Below are 25,184 nucleotides of genomic sequence, written 5' to 3'. Positions count from 1 at the left end.
ACATGGCCATTTTATTCCGTGCTCAAATAATACAATGGTTTTAGAAACCTCACTCTACATACTTTGATGAATCCAAGGCAGGGCTGCCTTGACTTTAAAAACAAACAGGTCTTGCTACGTGACTCACTCTGATAATTTAAGGAGAGCCTGTTTGATGCTGATAGAAGGAAAAGATGTCAAAGTGGAGGCAGCTGGCTGCTCTGGTGGGGAGGGCGGGGTGGAGTCTCAGGTTAGCATATCTGGGAGGGGACCAGTTTTCTAGGTCCGAGAGCCCAGTTTGTCAGTGGGTCAGGGGAGTCGATTGTTCATGCTTTCCAGGCTTATGGGAAAGTATGGCATAAATCCACACCTCTCAAACTTTAATATGCATAGGCATCACCTAGGGGGTGGGTACCTGGGCATCAGAGAGGAGGTGGGAAACTCCTTAAAATGTAGATTGACCCAGTATGGGTAAGGTGGAGCCTGAGATTCCAGATTTCTAACCAGTTCCCCATCATACTTTGAGTAGCAAGGATGTAAATTGGAGGCCAAATTTTGTAAACTTTTGGTCTCTGTCACTTGTCCCCTAACAACCGAAGGACTGCTTAGGTAGCATGGTGGCCCAGAAAAAAGGGCACGTCTACCAGGTTTTCTGGACTTCGTACAGGCCACATGCCTTTCTGGTCACACTTTCCATTGGCCTGGGCATCTCAGTGGCTCAGGTTACACATTTTTAAAGTTCCCAACCTGATGGGAAAACTGGATACTTTGATTTGACTTCTCTGTTCCAGCGGTTCATCTGGAATCCATCTCCACGGACGGGCTTTTTCTTCATGGCTAACCTAGTCCTTTCTGGGTAGATCCTTCCTGGTTTTGTTCTCTCAGGGTGACTCTCCAAGAGCTGGGATGTGCTGGCTGTGGTGGGCTCACAGGATAAATAAGAGGAGTCCCATTTAGAAATAAATAATCCCATCTGGAAAACAGAGGGGAGGGTGCGAAGGAAACTGGGAAGTACTCCTGGGGCAGGTTGGTCAGCGAGCGCCGGCTCCTTGGAGTGGACGTCATTGGGCATTGGGCAGCATCACCCCCCGGTGCCTAACTGCATTTTCCTGCCTGGACACCCTGAGCTGCATCACAGTTTCTCATGCCATGAATCTGAGTTGCAGACTTGGGCTTTGCCTGGCATTTTACTAAAGCTGAATGCGCAGACAGGGCTGTCTGGTCAGGATGACAGGAGTCACCAGTTCTGAGGCTAGAGAGAGGCTGCTGAAACCCTGTCACTTGTCTGGCTTTGTTGTTGAAAAGACCAGGATATCTCCAGCACTCCGTCTAGGTCTTCTAGCATCACAATCCCTATTAACATACAGATTCATAAAAATAAAATAGAATTGCTTATAGCATTCACAAGAACATTATTGCCTTAAATTTTAAGAAGTGTTTTCCCAGAAAACTCAGAGTGCTTCCCAGGTCCTCTCGTGCATTCCCTGTGGTCCTCTAGGCAGGAGGCAGGGAGGAGCAGGGAGGGGAGGGTTCTGAGCTCTAGCTCTGAGTTCGAGCTTCTGGGGAAGCAGCCTCCTCTTCAGGCATTGCCTTTATTCCCCACACTTTAGGCATATGTGGGAGCCTGTAGCTATTGGGTCCCTTCCCCTGCAGGGAAAGATTTTTAAGATTCCAGTGGGTATAAAACCCCAATACATACTGTATTCTTTTCCTACGGTCTCTTTCTGTCTCCCTCAACTTTTTACAATTTTTATTTTTTTGATAGAAAGCCCAGGTCAGCCTGCTCGCACCCCTTGCCGGCTAACAGAGGCGGCTGCGCAGACCACTCAGCCGTGGCGGGCTCCGCTCTGGGCGCGGTGGACACATATGCGGGATCGGTGGGGCTCCCTGGGACTGAGGAGCACTGGCTCTTCAGGAGTTTCTTCTTCTCCACCACCATCCTTAGGGCCTGCAGGAGCTTGTCCTTGTTATTCAGGATGTTGTACTCGCAGAGCTTCACCAGCTTGTCGAAGGCAGCCTCTGTGTACGTCAGTTCCTTGGTGGCGTAGGGAGTTTTGGGGCCGTAAATGTCAACCTGGCCCTTCTCCAGCTCCTCGGGGCTTCGCTCCACACCTGGAGGCAGCAGAAGGACTCACTATAGACTCTGCTTATTATGTTAGGTTGTAATAACTCGTGCCCTGCCTCTCCCCCAGCCCACCTCTGTATGTATGCATGGTGCACACACCTGCATGAACATGAGCGCCTCTCCAAGCTCCTAGGGCAGGGACACAGCTTGCCCAGCTTAGGGTTGCCCTAGCACCAACACAGCGCCAGGAGCACAGCTGGGTGTCAACAAATGCTCAGTGACTGAGTTTGGGAGTCGAGTTTGACACCGCCAGCCCAGCCGATGGAGGTATGGGGGTCTTTTCTTTCTGCCAAACCAAGGTTGGTTCGGACGGGAGCTCAGCCAGGCTTCTCCTTAGCGCTATTAGAAGACAGCATAAGTTTAAAGGCAGGAGCTGTCAGTCCAAGGCCGGTGGCAGTGGGATAGAGCTCACAGGCGGCTTACCTGGGGCCTTGTACTTTTGGAAGGTGTCACTGATGAGTGGGAAGAAAAGCACGACGGGGGCATCAGGTTCCTGCGAGTTCTCCATCAGGTAGCACTCCTTGAGGTTACTATTCCCCTCCTCTTGCACATCATACTTGGGGAAGGGGATGTTCTGCGTGGCACAGTACTCACAGGTTTGTTTCATTGGCTAGATAGAATAGCACAGGAAGACATGTTTGTGTATTAGGAGGCATGGGGGTGGACAAGAAACACAGAGATCTTAGATCCAGCTTCCTAATTTCCCCAGCTAACAACTCAAGTGTCCAATTGTTTGGCCTATTTGTGTTATTTTTAGAACAAAGGCAGGTCAGGACAAAGGGCCTGAGGCAGTAGGCTGGTGTGTATCAGCTGCAAGCCCCTTCCCCATGGAAAGTGGACAGAAGTCCTCTCGATGATGCTTGCCCCAAACACAGACCGGGGTAGATGTGGGCGCCAGCCTGACGGTGACTGGAGCTGGGCCTTGTTCAGTCATGGCTGGCAGGCTGATGGGGGACTTGCCTGGGCTTTGGAACTGAGGGAGCATCACAGGGCTGCAAAGGACTCTGAAAGGGTTACTTTATAAACGTAATGTAACAGAGAGAGCAGTGGATTCAGAGGGTCAGAACCCCTTAGTCTGTTCCTGGTTCCATGCTCACAAGCTGTGTCATCTTAAACAAGCCACGTAGCCTCTCTGTGCCTCAGTTCCCTCAGCTACAACATGGAAATAACAGCAGCTGTGCCATCGATCTCAAGGAGCCAGTATAAGTATCAAGTGAGATGGTGTATAGGAAAGGATGTCGTCACCCATTTACAAACATAGGTCATTATCACTGTCATCCTTATCATCTGTCTGCACTCCCCTTCTCCTGGCTTCAGGATAGGACTGAATTAAAGTAGAACAAAAATCAGCTTGTTTCACTTAAAAGGCAGGAACATTTCAAAAGTAAATAAATAAAAGCCTTTGGTCCTAGTTCTTTAGTATAATTACACGAAGGGTCATAGTCCCTGGGAGAGGAAAACAATGTGATTATTTTGCAAATTGAATATTATAAGCTCTTGAAGTGGTCTAAGACTTTAGAATTTACTGGGCTCTATCAAGGTTATTTTTTAAAACTCCTTTTTTTTACGGCTAAAGAATTGCCAAATATAACAGTCAGATGCAAGAACTGGAATCAGCTCAGTGAATCTTCCCAAACCCCACGGTCCCCCTGCGTGTGAAGGCCAGCTGGCTGCCTCCTGGGGCTGAGTTTCTCCACTCTAAACCTTGGAGCCTGTAGGCCTGCAGGCATCCCCAAACTACGGCCCGCTGGCCGCATGAGGCCCCCTGAGGCCATTTATCCGGCCCCCCGCCGCACTTCCAGAAGGGGCACCTCTTTCATTGGTGGTCAGTGAGAGGAGCACTGTATGTGGCGGCCCTCCAACGGTCTGAGGGACAGTGAACTGGCCCTCTGTGTAAAAAGTTTGGGGACCCCTGCTAGGGGTTGCATATCCTTCCATTCCCTAGTTTGTGGTTCTCATTCAGTGGGCTGTCTCAGAAGAGGACAGCCTTTTATTGCCACACTTGCCTTTGTCTGGGACCCTGCACAGTAATTGAGGTGGATGATGAGGTCGGCTTTTCTCTCCTGCCTGAGGAGGGGTGGGTAGCTGGAGTTGACGAAGAATGCAGTGTCCAGCAGACATAAGTGGTTCACAGACTCTGTCAGCTGGTTTGGGAAGTTGTCAAGCACAGTGTCTGAAATCCAAGGCTTCCAGTTACCATCACAGCCCAGCGCCCTGATCTCAGCAGATGGTCAGAGGTACCTGGTAGGGATGGACTGCCCTACCCAGAGCTCATTCACCTCAGCCTGGACCTCCAGCCACCCCACGTCTGTCCAGGATGCCCAGGTGAGTGGGTGCCCCTCTGGGTGGGCTGATGAAGAACAGCATTAGCTTGGGGTTTTAGCAAGTCTTTTATGGAATATGCACAGAGAGCACACTACGACTCAGCCACAGGGCTTGTGGGATAACAGGGGTGAAAAACTCTCCTATAAATTGGTACAAACTTGGATCCCAGAGCTGGTTGCCCTTCCTGCCCAGACGGTGAGGATGAGGATGTTTAGGCCAGACACAAGCAGCCATTTGGAGGCCATGGCCAGATAAAATATCAAAGATCGTAGAAAATGAACCTCAGAGCTTCAACATGGTGGGGAGGAGGCACTGAGTTGAAGCTGTAAGATCGAAGTCTAAGGCCTGGCTCTGCTGCTTCCCACTTGGTAGATCTGGAGCTGGGCCATCCCTGCCCAACTCACGGCAGCAGCAATCACATAAATAGGTGCCCCCAGAGGACAATTGCAGAAAGTCAGGGCCCCCATTCCCCATCTGTGGGCCAATTTCTACCTGCTGAGTTTTGTTGCACAGCTGCAATTAACTAAATATGTGTACCAGGACACACCCAGGAATCCATCGGGGCAGGGTGGGGGTGGTCTGCCACATGACCTCATGAACATGTCAGAAGGGTTTTCTCATCCTATCTCCATGACAGCCTTGACTTCTCCTTCCTCCAAACAGAAGCAGGCCTCAGGTAGCAGCCAGGATGGGGTACCTTTCCACTTGGAGAATTGGCCATTCTGGAGGTAGTCGGTGTGCAGCTGCAGCCCCAACAGGAAGTTGTGGAACTCAGACACAAAGGACCGGTAGGTAAGGATGTGGCGGAACGTATTGGAGAGCCAAGATGCTGGGATCACCACCGAGGTGTCCAGGGCATTGGGATTACAGCTGGGGATTTCAGGAAGGAGCGGTTCATCTTCTGCAGGGGAGAGGGGAGACCAGGTCACAAGAGCTGGGTCCCAGATTGCTCAGGAGGAGGTGACAGATAAGGAGAGGTGCCAGAGAGGACGGTCTAGATGAGCAACCTTTAACTATGCTCATAGATACTCCCCTCTTCAGCTCTCCTGGGTGCTACACAGCATGCCAAGCTTACTACACAGCGGATCCACTCCCCCAAAACATCCAGAGTAGGCCCCAGGGGGCTTGAGGCTGGGCCTCGGTGCATGTGCCTTCACCTACAATCACCCTCCCCTCTAGGCAGGGCGGACCCTCCAGCCCTAGCGGCCTTCCCATGTTTGTGGGCCACACAGATGGTATTGAGATACATAGAACATGAGCTGGTTCTCAGTCTGTGATCCATGGCTCTCCATCACCCACCTCTTATCACCCAACCAAAAGGGGAAGCCAGTGTGTCACCTACCAATGTCTTGCACTTTCTCCCTTGTCCACCTGTGGAAAAACTCCTCTGAGGATTTGGCATAATTCCAGGCATCAAGCAGGTTCAGGGAGAAGATGCTGCTCCACAGACCTAGAGAGCAGGTCCAGCCGTGAGCAGTTCTGTCCACAAGCCCCAAGACCCACGCAAACACTGACTGCGTCTGCTTTGGCCTTGATTCCTCCAAGCCAGGCTGCTCAGAGGGTAGGACAGACTTTGATGTTCCTCTGCCCACAGTGCAACTCAGCCCAGATGACTGGTGGTCCCCAGCTCTCAGCTCTTCTCCACCCTCCTCTCAGAGCTGGGAGAGGGCATGAAGCATACAAGGCACAGCCCCAGCAGCGACAGGCGCAAGCTTCAAGTTCAAGCCCAAATGCCCACTCTTGCATCAAGTAATACACTAGTTTAAGACAGTGCCAGGCACATGAGTAACACTTGATAAATATAATGCTATTTCTTATTATCATGATTTTATTTTATTTTTATTTTTATTATTATTATTTTTTTTCTGAAGCTGGAAACGGGGAGAGACAGTCAGACAGACTCCCACATGCGCCCGACCGGGATCCACCCGGCATGCCCACCAGGGGCGACGTTCTGCCCACCAGGGGGCGATGCTCTGCCCCTCCGTGGCGTCGCTCTGCTGCGACCAGAGCCACTCTAGCGCCAGGGGCAGAGGCCAAGGAGCCATCCCCAGCGCTCGGGCCATCTCCGCTCCAATGGAGCCTTGGCTGCGGGAGGGGAAGAGAGAGACAGAGAGGAAGGAGGGGGTGGGTGGAGAAGCAGATGGGCACTTCTCCTATGTGCCCTGGCCGGGAATTGAACCCAGGTCCCCCGCACGCCAGGCCGACGCTCTACCGCTGAGCCAACCGTCCAGGGCCTTATCATGTTTTTAAAATGCAACACATTGATAATACTCATGTGAAATCTTTCACATTTGTTGATCCATTTGGAACTTCATAAGACAGGTTCTATTCTTAAGCCCAATTTACAGCTGAGAAAACTACCCAGCCTGTGGTGGTGCAGTGGATAAAGCACTGACCTGGAACACTGAGGTCACTGGTTCAAAACCCTGGGCTTGCCTGGTCAAGGCACATATGAGAAGCACCTACTACAAGTTGATACCTCCTGTTCCTCTCCACCCCCCTTTCTCTCTCTCTCTTTAAAACACACACACACACACACACACACACACACACACACACACACACACCCTGACAATTAAGAAAACCGAGGCTCAGAAAGTTCAAGTCCAAGTGTCTTAACTACAGATCTATGACCCACTGAACCACATGCCCAATAGCATAGACCTTTAGAAGGAGGAAAGGCCACCAAGGCTAGGGGCTTCTGGGAGGGCTTCACAAAAGACATGGGGCTGGATTTGGACTGGGCTTGATTGCGATAGCTGAAGGGGGAGTGCAGACAACTATCTATTTTATGGTTTTTTTGTTTTGTTTTGTTTTTTTCTTTTTACAGAGACAGAGAGAGAGTCAGAGTGAGGTCTAGATAGGGACAGACAGACAGGAATGGAGAGATGAGAAGCATCAATCATCAGTTTTTCGTTACAACACCTTAGTTGTTCATTGATTGCTTTCTCATATGTGCCTTGACCATGGGCCTTCAGCAGACTGAGTAACTCCTTGCTCGAGCAAGCGACCTTGGGTCCAAGCTGGTGAGCTTTTGCTCAAACCAGATGAGCCTGTGCTCAAGTTGGTGACCTCGGGGTCTCAAACCTGTGTCTTCCACATCCCAGTCCAATGCTCTATCCACTGCGCCATTGCCTGGTCAGGTTGTTTTTGTGTTTGTTTTTTTTTTAAGTGAGAGGAGGGGAGATAGTGAGACAGACTCCTGCATGTGCCCCCAACCAGGATCCATCAGGCAACCCTCATCTGTTGCCAATGCTCAAATCAACCAAGCTATTTTCAGCACCTAAGGCTGTTGTGCTAGGACCAACAAGCTAACCTCAGAGCCTGGGGATGATGCTCAAACCAAACATGCCACTGGCTGTGGGAGAGGAAGAGGGAGAGAAGAGGGAGAGGGAAGGGGAAAGGAGAAAATGGTTTCTCCTCATATGTGCCCTGAGTGAAAATCAAACCTGGGATATAACTATCTGTTTTTCGAGGTTGCCGTTTGGTAGATGAAGTTTAGACTCTGAAGGGGAGAATTAAACAAGTGAACATCATAGTCAGGCCCCTGCACCCAGGGCACTGGTTCGGGAGGACCATAGGGTTGGGAGCTGGGCCAGGCCTCCCCAGTTACTTTGCCTTTATCCTATGGTCCCCTCTGGCCCTAGGAGCTAGGTTGGCCCCTAGAAGCAGTCATGTTGCTTCCTAGAGCCAGAGAGGAAAAGGGTGGGAGTTCCAGAAGCTTCCATTTCAGCCTGCAATTCCCAGTCTCACCTGGGACAATTCTTGGGGGAATAGAGTATGCCTCCCTGTCATTCTCTAACTAAAAGGCAAGGCCCTGGCCAGCATGGGGCAGAGTTCCCAGAAGCCCCCCCCCCCCCCCCCAGCCAGGAGTTACCTAGCATGTAGCACATCCGAGACTCCGGGATCCTCCGCATTAGCCGTCCCATGAAGAACTCAGAGCCAAAGAGCTCAGCGGGGACGAAGGCCCCATACTTCTGCATGCCCACCTCATATGGAGAAAACTCGCACCACTCTGCACAAACAGCAGAACAGGGTGTCAGTCTCAGGTGGTGCAGCCATGCCTCTCCTCCTGGACGCCTGACACAGAGCTGGCCTTGGGAAGACCTGGACAGTGAGGCCGTAGTTTCCCCATAGGATACAGGGGCATCATGGTCAGCTTCTGCTAGCTGGTCAAGACAGTTTTGCAACCTGCACTGCTCATTGGCTCCTGAAAACCAGATAAATAGGGACCAAAACTGACCCCAAACCAGTGCAGGTCTCTAGAGTTGCTCCCTCTGGGCATGTAAGAAATATCTAGGATCCTTTCCCTTGTGACCTTTACGTCCCCTGTCCCATCAAACTGCCAGCCAGGGAAACCAGGGAACCCTGTCCCCCTCCCCACTCCTGAGGGCAGAAAGGGGTAGCAACAGAGGCGGATTTAATGGCGGGCGCACCAGGCGCATGCCCTGGACCCCGACTTCTGAAGGGCCCCGCAAAAGCCCAACTTTACACTTGTTTCTAATGATACCAAGTTTGGTTTCATATGTGCAATTTTAACATTAATAGTATGTAATATTTCTTTATTTTTAAAAAAATATGGTTAATATATATTTTTATTTTCCTTGTCTATGTCTTTTTATTTAAGGGGCCCAATATTTTCTTCTGTGCCCGGGGCCTCAACTGACCTTAATCTGCCTCTGGGTAACAAAGACAATTAATTTCTTTGGTTGTCAGGAGCACCTTTTGATGTGGAAGTTGCCAAAGTTGTGGAGGCATGTGTGTGCAAGGTGGCTTTGCTGGAAAATGACCCTGCTGTAAATTGCAAGTCATCAGTGTTACCTCTGAAATCCTGGTTGCTTACATCATCCTTGACATTGATGGTGAGGTAGATGGGCAGGGGGTTCTGGCCTTGGCTCAAAGCAGCACGCTGTTCTGACAGTTTGCATTCATTTTTCTGTTGGGAAACAAAATGGTTAAGGAACAGAAGCAGACAAACAGCTCCTGGGCAGCACAGCATAAGGGCACAGCGTGGACCTGAGCACACCAGGCTGCTGTAAAAGCTCCAGCTGACACCAGTTAAACCTGCTTTTAAAAGGGACAGGTAGAGGGTACACATCATTGGACTGTTCATCATTTACGACACAGATGGGGAGGGACTAGACCTGCAGTTTAGGGCTGTCCCTCAGAGTCCTAGGGTTTTCCTCATTATCTCCAGAACCAGAGAATGAAGAGGTGGGGGTGGGAGAGGCAACCACTGCCCTTCTTTATCCCTGTCATCTTCCACCCACTCAAACTGGAGCAGCTCCATTTTTCTTATCTGCTTTGTGTGTTGCAATAAAATGTGTTTAGGAGGGGGGAAAATAGCCTTTTCCCCTTCCTTCCTCTTTCCTTCTTCCTTCCCTCCCTCCCTCCCTCCCTCTTCCTCCCCCCTCCCTCCCTTCCTTCTTTCCTTCTTTCCTTTCTTCTTTCCTTCCCCTCTTTTTAACAAGAGGCTTGAAAACTTGGGCACCAGATGGCGGCAAAGGTCCCTCTAAGTTCCCAGAGCACTGTGCTGTATAATTAGAGTGGGAGTCCTTTAGATAAGCTAAGGCCACTGGCTACCCTCCAAAGTGAGTCAGCCAGTATAGACAAGGTCATTCGAGGCCCTAGAGGCCCAGGTGCTGATCCCAGGCCAAAAAGCTGCCTACTACGTGACCGCCCATGGTTACCCAAGCTTGTGAAGACCATGGAATCTGTATGGGATGGTAAACACATGTGTGGGCCAAAGGATTCTTGGGCCTCTCTTGAAAGGCAAAGGGGATACCTGTCGTAATTGGGCCTAGAGGTCTAGGCACCACAGAGCCGACTGTCCTGTAAATAGAGGAAGTTGCAGACACACAGAAGAGTTCCTTAGGTGAACTCCACACTCATTGTCAAGGGGGCCCAAGGAAAAGGGGCTCCTACTTTTGGCCAGAGTGGAAGAGCAGAGACCTCCTAATGTTGATCCTAGACCTGCTTTCCGGGAACCCTGGCTCCTCCCCATACAGAACCCAGGAGGCAGTGCTCAGACCTCCGATGTTGAAGCCTTGGTGCATTTCTCCTCATCACGTGGGGCAATAACTCTTGTTAAAAATATCAACTACCACTTATTGCTGTAATTCCTATTTAAGGACTAGCACAGAATAGGGCTGGAATTTAAACCCCATCCTGCCTGACTCCAAAGCCAACACCCTCAGTCTCTGCCCGTCCTGCTTCATCATGAGGACAGGTTAGATGGTAGGTTATCAAAAGGGACAGGATGGGGTGGGGGCCATCAAAAACTGTGAGTGCCTTGTGTCTGAATCCCCATGGCCCAGCACAGTTCCTGGCATGCAGGAGGTACTGCATTTATTAAAGATTGAATGAGGGAATGAATGAATGTGGAAGATGTAGTTTGGGCCATCCTTGGTTGTATAAATTGTCTAGATTTTCTGGAAAAGGGGACATACTAGAAAATAAATTTGCTGTCCCTTCTCTTTCTGGAATATTCTGATTGAGATTAGAACATCTCAGACACCTTTGGGAGCGAGGCAGATAGCCACAGGCATGAATAGAAGTGAGGTGGGAATCTCTGCTTTGAGTCTAAGCAACAGGCAAAGTTGGTCCTCCTTGGAGCCTGTGCAGCTGAAAGGACCCAGGGGTCAGCTGAGCTCACCCGGATATCCAGGACCACGGCATCCCACGGTCCCACTCCTCCAGCATGTCCCACGTGGCTCTCACAACAGCTGGGCCTCAACACAGGCTGGTTCTCTTCTTGGGCACATATGGCTCAGATCGTTGGATCTCAGAGCAGGGAGGAACCTCATCGGGCCCATCCTCTGTGTGGTAACCTATAGACCTCCAACTACTGGGAGTGTCACTGAGTGAGGGTTCCAGTTGCTGTGCTCTGAAATCCATGCTAAGTTTGTGCTGAGGCCACACCTCCCCTGGGCAGCTCCCAGCCCATAACTTAGTGGGGCAGAGATACCGGGGCAGGCCCATTCTAGGGGGTATCAGGCTCCTCCAATGGCCAGCTTGGCTGGAGGACTCTCGAAGGCCTTGCGGACCCTGATGCTTCCATGCAGCCTTTCTTCCCTCTTTCCGCCAGTAGGGGTCAGACTTGCACCACAGTGTGATGGCTCTTCAGCCTTTTCCAGCTCCCTCCCTATTTTCTCCCACAGGTGTCTTGATGTGGCTCTCAGAGGACATGATCCTTTTTTTTTCTTCCCTTGTATCCCTCCAAAGCTGGAAACCAGGAGGCAGTCAGACAGACTCCCACACGTGCCCAACCGGGATCCACCCGGCACGCCCACCAGGGGGCAATGCTCTGCCCATGGGGGGGGCGATGCTCTGTTGCAACCAGAGCCATTCTAGCGCCTGAGGCAGAGGCCATGGAGCCATCCCCAGTGCCCAGGCCAACTCTGCTCCAAGGGAGCCCCGGCTGCAGGAGGGTAAGAGAGAGACAGAGAGGAAGGAGAGGGGGAGGGGTAGAGAAGCAGACGGGCACCTCCCCTGTGTGCCCCGGCCGGGAATAGAACCTGGGACTCCTGCACACCAGGCCGACGCTCCACCTCTGAGCCAACTGGCCAGGGCCTTTTTGCACCTAGGCCACCCCCATCAAGTGGATCTCAGTTATACTCTAAAGAGATGTCAGAGAACAGTCCCACCATCTTTCTCCATCACACATTCGTCACCTCATACCTTCTACAGCACAAGGATGCACCTGCAGGTCCAACCTAACTCCTGCTGCAATGTAAGTCCAGACATTCTTATGAAGGATGAGAATTGGAAAGGTGTGGCCTAGAAGAAGCTGGGTACCTACCTCATCCCCCAGACAAGCCTCGATCAGTAGGCCCCAGAAGTCTGTAAAGTTGACCTTGTAGCCCTCTTGGCTGCGCTGCTGAAGCTCCTCCCGGTATTTGAGGAGCTGTTCTGGGAACAGAGCAGGCATCTTGTCCTTGATCACGTGCCTCCGGGCCTCGAGGATGGCAGGCTCCAGGTTTTTTGTGGACCAGTCAGGGTCACGGTACAAGGTAGCCATGGTCCTGGAGAAAGACAGGCATGGCTGATAGAGCTGAGCCAGGCCTGGTCTGATCAACCCCAGACCCTGGCCAGAGAGAAGGTGGGCAGCTCATGGGAAACCTCAGCCTGCAGGAGAGAAGCCTGGAGGACAGGGGTGAACATTACTACTCCAGGCACAATGGCTACCATTTCTTGATTGCCTGTGGTGTGCCTAGTATAGCATGTTGCTCAAGAGTGAGGATTCTGGACCCAGATCTTCCTGGGTTTAAATCTAGACTCCTCCACTCACTAACTATGTCATCTGGAGCAAGTTACTTAACTACTCTCGACCTCATCTTCCCCATCCTTCCCCATCCGTGGAAAGGGGAGAGTTGTACTTATCTCCCAGAGTTATTGTAAAGATTACATCAGTTAATACAATGTAACATGGTTAGAATAGAATGTAAGGGCTGGGCTGTGGAGTGGTAGAGCCATTATTTGAACCTAGGCTTGGCTGATTCCACATCCTGGACTGTTTCTACTCTGCCACATTAATTCCCATAATTACGATGTTGGCTAAAGATTTGTTTCCCCTCCTTAACTTACATGGCAGCAGTGGGGAGGAGTAAAACAAAGATGGGGGTCCCCCTGGACCTGGGTCTTTGTTCCTTTCTGCCCCTTCTTGTCCTGGTCCAGCTTTCTTCTGTGTCAGGACAGCACTTGGGACCCCCACCCACAGTGAACCATGTCTGCAGCTGTACAGTTGTCTGAATAGTGACCTCTTCCTTCACAGGACTTGTTTCTGGTCAGGGAAGGCTGAGGTTGGTCAGGAGATTTCTTCCACAAAAAGCACCCTGTTCGCCTGACCTGTGGTGGTGCAGTGGATAAAGCGTCAAACTGCCACGCTGAGGTCATCAGTTCAAAACTCTGGGCTTGCCCGGTCAAGGTACATTTGGGAGTTGATGCTTCCTGCTCCTCCCCCCTTCTCTCTCTCTCTCTCTCCCCTACCTTTCTCTAAAATGAATAAGTAAAATCTAAAAAAAAAAACAAGCACCTTGTTCTTCGTAAGGTTCACTTGGTTATTTTTATATTTTAAAAACAACTTTCAAAACCATTACTAATAATTGATTTTTAAAGAATCCTTTCCAGTGCTTTCTGAGGCCAGGTACCCCCTTATCTTCTTAAACTTCTACCCATGGGCAGCCAGTTAACAGGAATCTTAAGAACCTGGGCCCGCCTGACCAGGCTGTGGTGCAGTGGATAGAGCGTTGGACTGGGATGTGGAGGACCCAGGTTTGAGTCCCTGAGGTCACCAGCTTGAGAGCAGGCTCACTAGCTTGAGCCCAAGATCACTGGCTTGAGCCCAAGGTCACTGGCTTGAGCAAGGGGTCACTCGTTCTGCTGTAGGCCCCCCCTCCCCGTCAAGGCACATATGAGAAAGCAATCAATGAATAATTAAGGAGCTGCAACAAAGAATTGGTGCTTCTCATCTCTCTCCCTGTCTCTCTGTCCCTTTCTGTCCCTCTCTCTGTCTCTGTCTAAAAACAAAAAGAACCTGGGCCCTGGACTCTGACAACCTGGGTTCAAATCCCAGCAATACTACTCATTAGCTGAGTGGCCCTGGACAATTCCTTTGTTTCTCCAGCTATAAAATGGGCATAATGACAACATCTCCCTCATAGTTTTCTTATGAGAAAGAAATGAGATAATCCATCATAAACGATCACCCCAGTGCTTGCGCAGAGACAATGCTCATAACTGTCAGCTCTTCCTGCTATGTCCCCTCTGGGCTGAAGCCTCAGGGCCCCTGATGCCCCTGGAGCCCTTGGTTCTCCTAGGGAGAGTTTACACCCACTCATCCAAATGAAAGTCACCCAGAGTGCCTCCAGGATGAGGACCTCAGCTTGGGACCTTGAGGGCTCAGAGGCCCACCAGCCCCAGACAGGATAAGACACAGACCTGGCTGCGAGAAAGGCCTTAGATAGTCAGAGGGACCCGGCCACTCTGAACCAGGGCTGCAATATGACTTTTGAGCCTCCTTTCACCATAAAAAGATTAAAAATTTTGTTTTATTAAAAATTATGTCTTTGCCTGACCAGGCGGTGGCACAGTGGATAGAGCGTCGGACTGGGATGCAGAGGACCCAGGTTCAAGACCCCAAGGTCGCCAGCTTGACCGCAGGCTCATCTGGTTTGAGCAAAAGCTCACCAGCTTGGACCCAAGGTCGCTGGCTCGAGCAAGGGGTTACTCGGTCTGCTGAAGGCCCATGGTCAAGGCACATATGAGAAAGCAATCAATGAACAACTAAGGTGTTGCAATGCGCAACGAAAACCTAATGATTGATGCTTCTCATCTCTCCATTCCTGTCTGTCTGTCCCTGTCTATCCCTCTCTCTGACTCTCTCTCTGTCTCTGTAAAAAAATAAAATAAAATAAAATGTTTTATAAAGACAAATATAGTAATATTCTTTTTCCTTTTTTTAAAAAAAATTAAGTGAGAGGGGGGAGGCAGGGAGGCAGGGAGGCAGGGAGGCAGAGAGACAGACTCTTGCATGGACCGCATTTGGCAAGCCCCACTACAGGGCGATGCTCTGCCCAACTGGGGCTGCTGCTCCATTGCTCAGCAACTGAGCTATTTCAGCATCTGAGGTGAGGCAATGGAGCCATCCTCAGTGCCTAAGGCCAACTTGTTCAAACCATTTGAGCCATGGCTGTGGAAAAGGAAGAGAGAGAGAGAGAAGGGGGAGGGAGGGGTCGAAAAGCAGATAGTCATTTCTCCTCTGTGCCCTGACTGGGAATCAAACCCTGGACTTCCACATGCTGTGCCGACGCTCTACAACTGAGCCAACCGGCCAGGGCTGTAATATTCTTTATTAAAATGTTTTTTCAACCTAAAAGTTTATTCTTTTCTCCTGATTGAAAAAAATTTTTTTTGTGGATCCCTACAAGGACCTTGGGACTGCGCATGGTGCTCCTGCGGAGAAGCTGAGCCTCAGGCAGGTCTCACCTGGGGAGCCAAGTTCTCACTCTCCTTGCTCATCAGCAGAACGAGGAGGTCGGAGCCAGAGGAAGCCTGCAGGGATGTGTGAGCAGCCAGCATAGCTGGGCCAGCTCCACCTGCCCTGGGAGATTTGGCACATACCCACCTTAGGAGAGAGAGTAGCTGCCTCCCCTCAGCAGGGTGGGATTAGTGGTGCCAGGAGTTCACGCATAGTAGGCCACCATGCTCCCGGGTCCCTGCACAGCCCCAGAGGAACAGCAACGTCAGTGATAGTGGATGCCTGTGACTCCTGTATACCCAAGGTCACCCAGCTGTAAGGGGTAGAGCTTCCCAGGCTTCATGAGTCACTCTAACGTGGGGCAGGGAGAACTTCACCAGAGACCCCAGGCCAGCCCTTTTGCTGTTTGCTCTGGCCTCCACCAGACAGTTTCCCCAGATGCTTACCAGGTGGCCCCTGACAAGCCAGTGATGTAGCTGGCACAGTTCAGGAGGTTCAGCTTCTGCAGCCCCAGCAGGTGGCCATACATGGCGGTCATGGATCTGGTTCCACCCCCAGTGGCCATGATGGCTATGAGCGGCACCTGGGGGACAGAGAGGCAGACCGCTTGGGCAGTGCTGGGTGGAGAAGCCTTCGAGTGACAGACAGGAGCTGAGAAGGGCAGAGGAGGGAGAGCGGGCTACCGGAGTGGAGAGTGGGGAACTGAATGACCTGAGAATTGTCTTTCAGAGTGGGTAGCCACTCTGTACAATTAGACCTTTGCTCCAAAATGAATATTTGTTACCAGTAAAGGGCTCTGAAGTCTTACATAGGCTCTTTGCCAAGACTTACTCTAACTGTTTTCTTTTGGTGAAGATGATAAGATCCTTCTGTTGGCTAACACCCCAGCACAGCCATCCCAGGCACGAGGTCTCCATCCATACCTATGGTTCACCTCAGAAGGTGGACACTCAGAGGGCTGATGCCCAGGTGAGTGTGGGCCTCAGTCCACACCGGGGAGGTGATAGAGGGCTCTAAGCAAGGCACCACTGTCTGCTCCACGGGAAGAAGCTGGCTGTGCAGATGGACGCATCTATCCAGCTTCCACCTGCTGTTCCTTCCGGGAGTGTTTATATGTGTGCATACTTTGGGGGGAGGGAGAACTGAAGGTCCTAGGGCCTTTGAGAGGAAGTGTGGAGTGTGGTAAGAGGTGGAGCTTCATGTGTTCTCCTGGCTGGTAGAGGAGGCCATTTTGTCACCTCAGGACCTCTTAGGGCTCCTTCCTTTCTCTCTCTCTACTCTGCTTTCCCCTCCCCTTGTAAACACACACCTGCGCCATACCCAACACAGCCCTCACCTCAAACCTAGCACTAAGCGCAACCAGGAAAGACAGTGCCGAGGCCGGCCCGGGGGCAGGCATCAGGGTGTGTGTTAGAAGACCAAGTTCAGAGCAAGCACTGAGCCCAGGCTGGACAAGCTCTGTTAACCCACCTCGTCCATCTGCAGGTCCTCCTCCAGCTGCAACACCTGCTTCAACGCCTCAGCCACCACCACCTTCCGCTTCTGCAAGAACGCCAGCTCTTCCTGGCACAGGCTGTAGCCCAGCCGCACATCCAGTGTCTGCGGGCTGTGGGGACAGAGAACCTTGGCTGAATAGATGGTGGCGTTCAAATAATTTACCAACTGGTTCTCTGCCTTAATGACCATTTTACATATAAAAAACGATATACTGAAAGGTAGTTTATTATTATATTTCATGCACTTAATACTTAAATAAGAACAATAAAAGAGGAACACAAAACTAGATTATGTTATGAGTTTTAAAATATTAATGGAATAATAATAAATAATACCAGACAAAAAATACAATAAAACTGTTATTTAAGATATTTCCATATTGCTTCTTGATTGGCATCCTCACTGGCAATTTTCTTCACTTTTATCTGAGCATCATTGGCTGTGTGATTTACCCTTAACCATCTTTTCACTGTAGGAGTAGGATTCCATTCCTTTAGAGGTAGGCTGATTAGAGTAATAGTCATTGTGTTTGATATATTAGAAACAGGTGACTTCTCTTCTCTGAACATATTATGTTCATCTTTGAAAAACCCCTTTCCGCTTCTGCTGAATTTACAGCAATTGTTCTGACAATATTTTTAGCTCTTTGAAACAAATGACAGCTTGTCACCCCCTGGTTGTTTGGCATTTTTTCTCTTTATGTTATATATTTGTTTACTGAAGTGACAAACGTGAGGGAATTAAAATGTAATATTTTGTCAAAGGTATATGAGTTTTATGAAATGAATAAATATTACAAACAGTTTCATCAAAATTTTTTCTATCTATGAATAGAATTAACATTACTATGGGCACTCAGAAGACACTGGTGCACAGATTAAAAAAGAGTAAGGAATAGCCTGACCAGGCGGTGGCGCGGTGGATAGAGCGTCGGACTGGGATGCGTAGGATCCAGGTTCGAGACCCTGAGGTCGCCAGCTTGAGCGCGGGCTCATCTGGTTTGGGCAAAGCTCACCAACTTGGACCCAAGGTCGCTGGCTCGAGCAAAGGGTTACTCAGTCTGCTGTAGCCCCACGGTCAAGGCACATATGAGAAAGCAATCAATGAACAACTAAGGTGTTGCAACGAAAAACTGATGATTGATGCTTCTCATCTCTCTCCCTTCCTGTCTGTCTGTCCCTATCTATCCCTCTCTCTGACTCTCTCTGTATCTCTTTAAAAAAAAAAAAGAGTAAGGAATATAAATTTGTGATTTCCACATTGGGCAGCTGCCCAGGCGCCCACCTTAGAGAGAACTCTGATTACTAGTGCCATTTTAACAACTGGTTCACCGAACTAAACAAAAAATTAGATATTGGTTCTATTGAACTACTGCAAACTGGCTGAATCTCACCACTGCTACAGACCCCACCTCCATGGAGAAGATGCAGTTTTAGAGTCTCTGCTTTCTCATCTGTAAGATGAGGATAATCATGCTTAACTCTCAGCACTGTCTTTAGGTCTTATGAAGATAACAAATGTGAAAGCCCCAAAGCCTTAGCTGGTGCAGGTACTCAACACAATTAGGGACTCATTAAGCCCTCTGCCTCTTCAGTTAGATCTGAAGTCCAGAAAGGCTTCCCCTAGGCACCTTCTATAGACTGAGGCCAGACGTGGGTGACAAAGGATTCTTGGGTCCTTCTGGCAATCTCTCTGGACAAGGCTCTACAGGAAGGGCTATTCTATTTATTTGTTTGTTTATTTTAATGAGACAGGCAGAGACAGGGACAGACAGGCAGGAAGGAAGAGAGCTGAGAAGCATCAATTCTTCGTTGTTGCACCTTAGTTGTTCATTGATTGCTTTCTCATGTGTGACTTGACCAGTCATCAGCTGCAGCTGAGTCAGTGACCCCTTGCTCAAGCCAGTAACCTTGGCCTCAAGCCAGCGACCATGCAGTCATGTCTGTAATTCCATGCTCAAGCCAGCGACCCCAGACTCAAGCCAGTGACCTCAGGGTTTTGAACTTGGGTCTTTTGCATCCCAGGTCAATGCTCCATCCACAGCACCACTGCCTGGTCAGGAGGTAAGGGTTCTTCTAAGCTGGATAAACACAACTCTGCTCTTATGGAGCTCACATTCTTCCTTAAGCTCTTCTTGCTCCCAGAATAAGAATTGGTGTGTGTGTGTGTGTGTGTGTGTGTGTGTGTACGTGCGCATGCGCACGTGTGCACGTGAGCACGTAGCTGACAAAAACTCACCTCCATGACCTCATCCATCCTATCATATAATCCCCCAGGTCTGCAAGGCAGGTAGGGAAGGAGCTTCTGCAGCATGACCCGTGCTTGCCCTCCTTATATCACATCCCTGCCATGAACAAGTCCAGGTTCCTGGCCTGACATCCAGCCTTACGTGATCTGTCCAGCCTCGCCTCCAGCTCCTTCCTGGAAGGGCCCACTGGCCCTTAGTGCTCAGGAGCACCTTCAGTTCTGAGCCTTTGCTCAGACAGGTCCTTGCCTTTGCTGGAAGCTTTCCCCCTGCCCAACTGCATCCCTCACATCCTCCAAGGCCGAGCCCCTCAGGGGCTCCAGGCGAATGGACCTGGACAATTTCTTTTTTTCTTTTTTTTGGAAAATTGATTTTAGAGAGAAGAGAGAGAGAGAAACGCAGGGGGAAGGAGTGGAAAGTATCAGCTCGCAGTTGCTTCCCACATGTGCCCCAACCAGGCAAGCCCAGGGCCTCGAACCAGCGACCCAGCATTTGAGATCAATGCCCTATCCTATTTGAGATCAATGTGCCTTCATAGGTCAGGCGGACCTTGACAATTTCTGACCTGAGTCACTCACAAGGTCACACCTCCTTGATGGCAGGGCTTGGGAGCTCTTCCATCACATTTTTCCATGTCTACCACAGGGCTGCAGACACAGCTGTGAAGAAATAACTCGTTCCTTTACCTCAACAAGGAATAGATAATAGAAGAATGATAATAACATCAGCTGACATTTGCTGAGTGTCCCCCTTGCCAAACAGATCAATGAGCTCTTGACACGTGTTACCTATCTCACTGGGTCCTCAAAGCAGCCACCAATGGTCAGCACTCTTGGTATTGCTCCAGTTTACAGATGAGAAAACTGAGACTTAGAGAGGTTAAATAACTTGTCTAAGGGCAAAGAGCTAATCAAATTGGAAATGGATATTATGATCACTTGATTTTTGACAAAAGTACCAATGAAGAAAGGACAATCTTTTCAACAAGTAATGCTGGCACCACTGGATATCCACATTCAAAATGATGAAGTTGAGCCCCTATTTCATGCTGTATATAAAAATTAACTCAAAGTCAATCATAGGCCATAAAACTTTTGGAAGAAAACATGGGAGTGAATTTTCATGACTCTGGATTAAGCAATGATTTCTTAAATATGATACCAAAAGAACAAACAAAAAATAAAAGAAAAAATATAGATAAATTAAAATTCACCAAAATTTAAAATGTCTGTGCTTCAAAGAACACTATCAAGAATATAAAAGATAACCACCAGAATAAAATAGAATACTTGCAAGTCATATATCTAACAAGGGACATATTCAGAATATACAAAGAACTCTTACAACTTAAAATAGAAGGCAAATAACCCACTTTAGAAATGGGCAAAGGATTTGAGTAGGCATTTCTCCAAAGAACATATACAAATGGCTAATAAACCCATGAAAAGGTGTTCAACATCATTGTCATCAGGGAAATGCAAGTCAAAACAACACCGAGCCTGGCCTTTTGTTGCATAGTGGGTAGAGCATTGACCTGGAGCACTGAGGTTGCTGGCTTGAAACCCTGGGCTTGCCGGGTCAAGGCACATATGACAAGTGACAAGCAAGCAATGAACAACTAAAGTGAGTTGATACTTCTCACTCCACCGCCCTCCTCTCTATATAAAATCAATAAATAAAATCTGAAAAAAACCACATACACTCCGAGATATCACTTCACACCCTCTAGGATGAACAAATCAGAGGGACAGACAGAAAGAGGGTACTTTACCAGGGTGTAGACTTCATGTGTAACTCACAGTTTTCTCCCTGGATGCAAAAGATATACAGTCTGTCATGGGCGACAATCAGTTCCAAGTGATCCCGACCAAAGAAGTGCAGACTCACCACACTGTCTACTGCCTGGCTTGATTCAGCACACATGCTTGCACACATGTGTATGCTCACACGCACACAGGCATACACACACATGTGCATGCACATGCTCCATCCCACTCTCTCTTCTGGACATGACCCTCCCCATCTCCCTGCCTCAGGAGCTCCAGGCTCAGCTGCCCAGGCTCAGCTGCTCCAGGCTCAGCTTCCCAGACCGAAGCGCTCACCACAGGCAGGGTCACGGCCTGCCCATCGGTGAGGCAATCCAGGGGCTGGCTGACAGGGTCATTCTTCTTGTGTGCGCCACAGCAGCAGAGCTGGAAGGAGGAGTGCTTCTGTGAGCAGGCGTGAGGGGCTTCTCCAGCAGCCTGCCTGCCCCAGTCCCCCACGCCACCCCCCGATGCCACCTTGTACCCCACAGCTCCATCGGCTTCTGGGCATGTCCACGTGCAGCTGGGGCTGGGAATACTTGGGGTAGTGGAAGGAGGCAGGGTCTGGGCAGCAGGGCTCTGGGCATTGCGAGATGCGCTGGGAGTGCTCAAAGGACTCTGTCACTGTCACCAGGAGGTCCTTCCCTGTAAGAGGGGAGAATAAGGCTGAGAACTCTCCAAAACCTCTCATCCCCCCCACCCGAACATGGCCTGGTAAAAAGCATAGCTGGAGGTGCCCAGGACAGAGGTTTAGAATGACATGGGGCACTGGTTACACTGCCCTAGAGACTGTCACTCTGTAGGACAGGGCCAGCCCAGGAGCCTGCACTGTAATAAGGCGTGCATGTGACACTGATAAGTGCAGTCCCCAGAAAGCCCTCTGAGATGCTGAGTCCTCTGGTTCTGCTTCTCGAGGAGGTATCTCAAAGTCACCCCCTGCTGCACTACAAGCAGCCCTCACCATACCACCAGTTTGGGGCAGTGGCCTCTCCCTCCCTTCCTCACCCATGCCTGCGGGGCCACGCTGCTCCCCTCTCCTGGAACAGGGTTGGAGGTCCCTGAGTGAGTGGCATGGGGTGGAGTGGTGAACAGGAGAGCCTCATATCTGTGATCCCTGCCACTACCAAATGCTAGGACTCTCTATGAACTATCAACTGGCCAGAGGAAGGGACACTGCTAGAGGGGCGTTGTTAGTGCCCATCTAGCCCATTGCTGACCACTGTACCAGGTCCAGCAAACCCCTGGTGTGGCAGGGGTACAGTGCAGACCAGTGTGGGCAACGCTGTGCCACCCTGTCCAGGGTGCTCATCAGGCCTGGGAAGCTCTGAGGTCATGTGGGTACCTGGAAGAGCATGCCTTTTATAGAGGGGTGGGGGAGGGGGACAGGGTTCACAGACCCTGTGGGTGAGTACACTGAGACATCTCCTGCCAGGCAATTTGTTCCCCACGGAGCCCGGGGCAGCCCTGGAACAGCCAATGCTGGTGCTGGCAGGGCTGGGAAGCAGCCCACCCACTCTGCCAACCCTCCCCACTGACAGGCAGAGGCAGTCAAAAAACCCACTTTTCCCATTCTTCCTCTGCCTTCTGGATTCTGCATGAACCTCCAGGTGGGAGACTTGCCGAGCCTGCAACAAAGAAGCGAGGGGCATGACCTGACCTGGGGACCCTGGGGGGGCTGACCACATATTCTGAAACCAAGCAAGTCCTGTCAGATTATTCAGAGATGAAATATTTGAAAATAAAGCACGCTTGAAAAATCTAGGATGTACGGTCACCATTTACCAGGGGTCACATTCTCTGCAGCAGGTTGGAGGTGGGACCTGAGGGGAACTTCCTGTTTGGGCTTTGAAAATAAATAACTTCCAAAGAAATAGCCTTCTCAAGAAGCAGAGGCAGGTCAAACTCCTTCACCGTAAACTCCCAAAGGCTGATTTTTAGGGGACAGATTTTGAATCCTGGGGTTTTAGATGTATCTAATTAAAATTGTTGAATTATGAATATCTTTTTAATACTGAACTTGTGCTTGTAGAGAGACAGAGATTGGGGGGAAATGGGACCGAGATTGCTTCTGGGAGAAGGCTACCTCCTAGTGGGAGCTTTTATTGGAGAGGTTCCCCAGAAGGAAGCGTTATTCTGTGGCATATAGGATGCTGGGCCAGGGTACTGATGTCCCAGCTATTTCCTCCCCAGGGACAGTCCAGTTGCTGTCCCAATCCTGTCCCTGCCCCCTTGGGCTGGCTTCAGTTAGTTTGACTCTTAGTCCAAGCTTGGTCCAGGGTTCTCTCCCTGTCTGTTCCCCTGAGAACAGCAGCCACGTCTGGCCTCTGGAGGTACGGGAACCTGGAAGGACAATTACCACCAGCACGCCATTGGTGATGAGGGCCTCGGGTGGGGAGGAACTGAAAGACAAAATAAGAATTTCTGGTCAGTTATAGCGTTCTTGACTGATTTCTCACAAAGGTGACAAAAAAGTCTAAATTGGGTCAATAATGAGAGAGCAAAGCCTTCCTGGTCCTCATGAAAATAGTGGCTTAAGAAACCTCAGGTTTGTAGATTGTCAAGGAGAAAACTGGCATACATTTGAAATAGAATGTCTAGGAAGAAAATAGATTTACAGGTTAGAAGAGGAATTCCCTTTTTTTCCCTTAAAGAATAACTGTTCTTCGTGTCCAACCAGATGAAATGCAGAATTATGAGGATAAACAGACTGCCAGAAAAGGCCAGACCACCACCTAGAGCAGATGTCAATAGTTCTGGTAGAGAAACTGGCCCATTCTCTGTTCTGTGCTTTATTTAATCTATGTGTTTAACAAACAATTCTGACCCAGGCAGAAGGGGGCCTGGTAAACAAGAAATGTCATTCTGTTATAAAGCTCAGAATGTAAGTCTTCAAAGGTTACACTTAGCAGTCCGCTCAAGCCCAAGATGACTGGGTCTCCAGATCAACTCAGTACCAATTTTGACATATTTCATTTTGCAATCCACTTTCTAATTCAGCCAAGGATCCCACCCCTCACCTAAAATTTCTGTCAAATCAAGACCTGAAAGAGAGCCCAGATTTTCTTTAACGTGAAACAAAGGTATTTTAAGTTGTCAACCAGCTGTTAATGGGAAATGGGGCACCTCAGATCCAGTGATTCCTCACTTAATGTTCTCCATAGGTTCTTGGGACTGTGGTGAAAGGACGTGTAACAAAGCTAATTTTAACGTAGGCTAGTTGAAATAAGAGTTAAGTTTCCATATCATCTCATCATTATAACGAAATGACAAATGACATTGAGACATTATCTGAGGATTTGCTGTAGTTCTAAGAGCCCTTAGGCAGGGAAATATCTGATTGGAATGTGACTAGCCCTCTTGTTCTAGGTCATTCTTCTTGTCCTCCTCTCTCCCTGGCAGGTCATAAATCCAGGAGGCTCACCTCTGTCAGGGCTATGAAGCAGGGAGCAGCCAGCTGTCCCATCACAAGGCACACTGCTGTCCTGGGGCAGGCTTGTCCCCCCTTTAGGCAGGGGACCAGTTACCCTCCCTCATTGCCTTTTCTTTTCTTTCTTTTTTGTTCTCTTCTCTTCCCATCCTCCAGCTCCGTGACCCAATTCCACTAGAGTCCCGGCAGAGTCAGACCTCCACCCTGGGGCATTGTCCTAGTTGGGCATGATGGGACATAACGCCGCATGTTGGGTCAGAGTCTTCCTCTGACTTGGTTCTAGAGGTAGCTGCAGAGGAGGACAGGGGCAGCCTCTGCTCTGGGCCAAGGTTTGCAGGAGTTTTTTTTCTAACCATTCTTGGTCAAGGAGGAGACCCCTTGGTCCTGACCCCTTTCTCAGCCTGGCTTCAACAAGCCCCCATCACTATGGTGGTGAAAATTCTTTCCAGAGGCCACTCTCAGAAATGCAGGGGAGCTCAGGCAGGGAGATTGGCCCAGAGTGTTAGATCTTCAAAGCAATACTGATGTCAGTAGAACAGGATGAGTAGGGATGGGGCCCAGGCACCTACGGTATTCAGAAGCTCCCAGTGATTCTAATACACAGTGGAGAGCCTGAGGTGAGTGCCAGGGGAGACAGTGGAAGAGAGAAGGACAGCAAAAAGGCAGACCAGGCTCTGAAATGCAACTTAGGTGTTAGGTGTGGCCTACTCACCTCTCCTCCAGCAGGAACTCTACCTCCAGTTCCTCTACGCCCTGCAGAGGGAAGAAAGGAGGCAGCTGTGATCTGTGAGCTGTGACCT

General features: G+C 49.9%; 1 protein-coding gene across 1 annotated transcript in view; it reads right to left on the bottom strand.

The window, feature by feature from the left end:
• Positions 1-25,184, bottom strand: part of PLA2G4E (phospholipase A2 group IVE) — a 47,620-nt gene continuing 22,436 nt past the window's right edge. The window contains exons 5-20 of the mRNA XM_066276967.1: positions 25,097-25,137; positions 23,314-23,356; positions 22,519-22,582; positions 21,442-21,602; positions 21,255-21,344; positions 20,924-20,961; positions 16,881-17,016; positions 15,857-15,993; positions 12,234-12,456; positions 9,254-9,368; positions 8,310-8,447; positions 5,772-5,879; positions 5,127-5,330; positions 4,111-4,277; positions 2,528-2,714; positions 1-2,091 (exon numbers count right to left, since the gene is read on the bottom strand). Of these exons, the coding sequence (XP_066133064.1) occupies positions 1,730-2,091; positions 2,528-2,714; positions 4,111-4,277; positions 5,127-5,330; positions 5,772-5,879; positions 8,310-8,447; positions 9,254-9,368; positions 12,234-12,456; positions 15,857-15,993; positions 16,881-17,016; positions 20,924-20,961; positions 21,255-21,344; positions 21,442-21,602; positions 22,519-22,582; positions 23,314-23,356; positions 25,097-25,137 (2,214 nt within the window). The 3' untranslated portion in view covers positions 1-1,729. The remainder of the gene's footprint in view (positions 2,092-2,527; positions 2,715-4,110; positions 4,278-5,126; positions 5,331-5,771; positions 5,880-8,309; positions 8,448-9,253; positions 9,369-12,233; positions 12,457-15,856; positions 15,994-16,880; positions 17,017-20,923; positions 20,962-21,254; positions 21,345-21,441; positions 21,603-22,518; positions 22,583-23,313; positions 23,357-25,096; positions 25,138-25,184) is intronic.

This window comes from Saccopteryx bilineata, chromosome 4 (genome assembly GCF_036850765.1).
Source record: "Saccopteryx bilineata isolate mSacBil1 chromosome 4, mSacBil1_pri_phased_curated, whole genome shotgun sequence".
Classification (NCBI taxonomy): domain Eukaryota; kingdom Metazoa; phylum Chordata; class Mammalia; order Chiroptera; family Emballonuridae; genus Saccopteryx; species Saccopteryx bilineata.
The sequence above is the reverse complement of the archived record's forward strand: the minus strand, read 5'-3'. Positions and strand labels throughout refer to the sequence as shown.